The 4,927-nt window shown below is 37.0% G+C and overlaps 1 protein-coding gene across 1 annotated transcript; it reads left to right on the top strand.

Moving 5' to 3' along the window:
- Positions 1 to 223: 223 nt before the first annotated feature.
- Positions 224 to 4,726, top strand: LOC113801288 (tyrosyl-DNA phosphodiesterase 2; the record flags this gene model as incomplete). Its single annotated transcript, XM_070131623.1, is given in 3 exon segments — positions 224 to 380; positions 4,016 to 4,102; positions 4,638 to 4,726. Coding segments are annotated over 3 exon segments (257 nt in total), but the record flags the coding sequence as incomplete, so codon positions are not given.
- Between the last annotated feature and the right edge of the window lie 201 nt (positions 4,727 to 4,927).

The raw sequence follows: 4,927 nt of genomic DNA on the forward strand, positions 1-4,927 counted from the left end.
ATGATTAGCGTTTATTTTTTTTTCTTTCATTCAAATGACCTCTTAGGGATATGTAGAATAGATCACTGGTTTGGGAGGAGAGGGTGGCGGTTCTCCGCCTGAGGTTTTACGACGGTTTAAAAGTGGGCGCCTTAATTTCAAACTGGAACATGGGAATGCACACTTTTATGAATTATAATTTTTAAAAAACCTTTACATGCAGAAAATAACAGTACATACAATATGACAAAAGCAAAATAACCCTCAAACCTAAAACGCTTTGCGTTCGTAATCCATGTCAACAAAGGGAAGAACCGAACATGACCGCTCAGGAGCAAGATGTTATTTCTCTCGACGAAGAGGATGAAGATGAGGACATTCCGGATGTAGCAACTTGTCAGGTAGTGCTGGGACCTTGAGGTAGTTTCATAACAGTTGTAAGGGCAGAATGTATGTTTTTGCTGTGTGAGAGACATTTTAAGATTTAAAAAATGGCTACCCGGAAGATTCTGGTCGAGTGGTTGTGCGGTATTTTTCGTTTATTCGTATTTTGACCTGGTATGTAATTTCGGTATTTTTTCTGTTACGTTTGCATAACGGATCGTGATGATTTTGGTGTCGTTGGATTCCTCTCAGTTTCTAGTTTCCAAATACACTAAATGCGCGGAAATCCCCAACCCCCACATTCTCGGCCCCGACGGCAGGGAGGCATGATAGGTGCCGGGGAAAATCTGGGTAAAATGTCAATAATATACATAAAATCAGGTAAATTTGGGAAAAGGCTTCACCAAAGAATCGATAAAAACTAACCATACAGCCCTGAAGATATATAATTAATTATCACTTTTTATTGAATAAGCTTGTCATGCAAATGAAAAATAACGTAGTAATTAAATGATCAAATAATATTAGAAGGAGGTGAGATTCACACAATTGAAAGGAAATACCAACCAAATTTTCCACTGCTGTAATCACAGTACTGATGAAGTCACTGTTTTGTCCAAAGCAAGGGGCTGCGCCCCCTTTAACCCCATAATGGGGGTTGCCACCCCCCCAGCCCCTACCCAGGAAAACAAAGAATCCTCCACATATTCACGGCAGGAGAGAGTGTCGGACAGACTCGGCATCGAGCGGTGCCGCGATGGCCAGTCGCATGGCACTTCAGGTTAAACTCCATGTTCATGTAATAGTTACCCTCATCGTCTTCAAAATAATTTTTATAACTTGGCATGGTTTCATACGACACCCTACACACACAGAAGTCATGGCGATACTAATTTGAAAATTGGAATTCATAGCTTCTAATAGTTTTTAATATTATTTTTATCTATTTTGATATTTGAATAACGTTTTTAGTCATTTGCAAGGCGTTTATTTAATGAAAAATTATCATTAATTAAATATCTTCAAGGGTGTAAGGTCAGTTTTCATTGATTCTTTGGTGACGCCTTTTTCCAGTAATACCTAAAATCAGTCACCATATTGTCTAATGCAGTATGCTGTGCCCCATGGGGCGGCTGCTGACCCCCAACCCCCACCCAGGATAACAAAGAATCCTCCATATATTCATGGCAGGAGAGAGCGTATGACAGTCATGCGGGAGCTTTGTTACCAAGTGAGTCTGAAGCTCTCTCCTGCTGTGGATGTGGAGAATTTTTTGTTTTCCTGAGTGGAGTTGGGAGGTGGCACCCCCCCATGGGTTGGTCGCAGGGGGCACAGCATCCAGCATTAAACAATATAGTGACATGATTCTATGTATATTATTGACATTTTACCCAGATTTTCCCTAGTACCTTTCATGCCCTCCTCTGCTATCAGGGCCAAGAATATGGGGGTTAGGGGGCTTCCATACAATAAAACCTACACATTTGCATTGTAGATGGTGAAAGGAATCCAATGATACTGGAATTGTCGCAATCTGTTTTGTGGATGTATTAGAAAAAATTTCTGTAATTTCTTAATGAGAGGAGATTTTGTAACAGAAAAATTTAGAATTATGATGAAATGATTCTCAACAATTAACAGACCTTATAAACAATGTAAATTGGGAAAAATGGATACCTCTTATTATCATTGAAAAGGTAACATCACATATAAAGTAAAAGTGTAATTAGGCTTTGCCCTCAAAACCCCTTCTCAAGAGGGATTGCTTTATCCCATACCTCCACCTGGTCCGCAAAATGTTCATCTTGCCAGGTTGGAAAACTTGCAAATGGATGCAGTGAAGCCGATCCTGAGTCGCAGCTATGATCGTTCTTGGTTGCACCCTGTTTTCTTTCTTGCAGATATTTGAATCCCAACATAACTAACAAAACAAGGTTTATCCATATTTAAGAGCAAACATGAATAACAATCACTTGATTATTAAGTCACATCAAAAGATCATTATTAAGAGTGAGAAATTATCCCTATTGCTTGCACCATAAATTTCCTTTGCTCATAGATTGCAGCCCATACAATGTCATTGCTTGCTGTGATGTATCTGCGAAAATAACGTGAAAATTTTGATTTGACGTCCTCTCTACTACTATTATGATAGACTTAAGGAAATGCTATATAAGAGAAGTGTCTTTGAATGTTATGTTCTATGATGCCAAGGTCATCTTTGCATTCCTGGGGTCTGCTCTTATTGTCTAACCAGATGTTGACTCCTTCAGTCGAGATGACGTGACATCTTGACATGAAAAAATTGGCTTGAGGGTTGGGTGACGCAAACTTCTTGTCATGAGTAAAGGTTGGGTGATGGAAAAGACTTGCCATGAGTGCACAAACCTCATGGAGGGTGATTAGACTCATTTGACATCTAGGAAGAGGCTTTTGCATTATTCCCATTTATAAACGAGTGTAAAATGTCATGTCTGTGAACCATAACTGGAAGAGTGCCAGCTTCAAGAAGGAGGCCATTTCCATGCTTTGCCTCCTATTCCTGGCCCCCATGACAAAATGTTATGTATATTTATTTTTTTGCACCCAGCTATTTACTACTATATGGAGTCTTGTGCAGTCTATTACCATTTGGATAAAGCAAATCAAATGACCATTATGGACATTGGAAAATGACAAAAAAGCTAAAAATGCTTATGCATAAAAAGAGAAAATAACATTGCAAAGGGGAGGCATAGTCTCCTGTCACTGCCCTTGAATGTTTGCGTGTGCCTGTCCTACAAACCATGCACCCATCAGAGTGGCTGCTCACATTAGCCTAATGCTCATATTTTGGGCCATGTGATTGCTGTGAGGCAACAGGATGTAAGGGGTTAATAGTATGGTATTATTTTTGCTCATGAAGTTCCTAGTTTGTTTGTGTATTTTAGGTTTAATTTTTGATTCCAGCTTCCATGGTGAGCATTTAAATCTCACATTATTATTAGTTTTAGTAATTTATCTAATTCATGGTTCATGTTAATACATGGATTGCATATTAAGAGAACATTCATTAGTAAAACTGTACAAAAGATACAATATAGAGAATAAGCTGATTTTGGCAAAGTTGCTGATTACTCACAGATAAAAATATATTTGTTTGAATTGTGCATTTACTGTCTTGCATACTTTTTTCCTGTAATAGGACAGGTATTTTGTAATCTTAAACGGATGAGAACAAGAGAGAGTGAAGCAGTTTCTTGGTTCTGGAAGTTACCAGCTCGGACTGAAGATCAGGTTGATTCCCATGCACCCAGTGTTTTAATGATTAATGATTTGTTAAAATTTACAGAAATTTCTTGTGAATTGAAAGACATTCTATCTTAGATATTATTATGTGTTTATGTATGGTTTATGTATTTCAAATTACTCCAAAACTCTGACTTTATCATATGCTAATTGATGTGCATTGTCTTTGTATTAGGGTATTTCTGTATGCTTATTTATTTTTATAATGTTAAAGTTCTGTGGAAAAAGTTATCCATGTGTGGAGACTTATCTGCAATATTATTGAATTTTATCTAAGAATAATGATATAAGATCAGACTTTTCTTGAGGTGCATATTTTACTGACTGACCAAATCTCAGTATCTATTTTTCCTTTACCTTGCAGAGTTTGGTTGAACAATTTGCCGAAATAACAGGAACAGATGAAGCTTGTGCACAGTTTTATCTCCAAGATCGAAAGTGGGACTTAGAGGTAAATTTGAAATTTGCTTATATAGTCATTGTTGATATTATAATATAGTACATTTTACCCATTATAGAATTGTTAGTTGGAAAGATAATCAGAGTTAAAAGAAATATGATAATAAAGATAATTACAAAACCCACTGTAATCTTCTCTTATTAATTGTGTTGACACAGAGATGGCTCCACAAATGCCATGTCTCCAGGGAGTCAATTATTAGCCCTCCCTAGCTCACATGTTTACCTGATTCCTTCATTTTTCGAATTTTAAAAATGATTTATAGTAATCATGATAGTAATAGTGATAATAGTAGTATGGATATGAAAAGGATTATAAAAAGAAAGGAAATTTAAGGAATGGAAATCAGGCATGGTCCCTAGGGCCTACTAGGTTCTTAGTGGCTGAGCACTTGTGTTGCCATCTGTGTGTGACAAAATTCACAAAAAACTGAAGTGAACAGTATCATGACAGTTGCATTTGATGGAAATAAAAAGAAGCAAGAGTAAAATCACTGAGATTATGAATAATGAACCTTCTGTTTCAGAGGTCAGTGAATGCTTTCTTTGAGTCACAGACTGGTGGAATTCAAATTCTGAATGATGGAGATGAACCAGAGGTGGTCGTCACTTTTGAGTGAGTTGGAATTTTGGTTTCTCCCAATTTCTAATGTATTTAGAACTAGTCAGATATTATTCATAAGACATTGTACCCTGGGGCTTATATGTTTCCAAACTATCTAAATTGCCTTATTGGTACATCCTTGACAAATCCTTTTTTTTTTAGGAATTATGAGTATTAGTTGTCTGGTTAGGAAGGAAAGAGATCATTGATTTT

Source organism: Penaeus vannamei, chromosome 16, assembly GCF_042767895.1.
Source record: "Penaeus vannamei isolate JL-2024 chromosome 16, ASM4276789v1, whole genome shotgun sequence".
Lineage (NCBI taxonomy): Eukaryota > Metazoa > Arthropoda > Malacostraca > Decapoda > Penaeidae > Penaeus > Penaeus vannamei.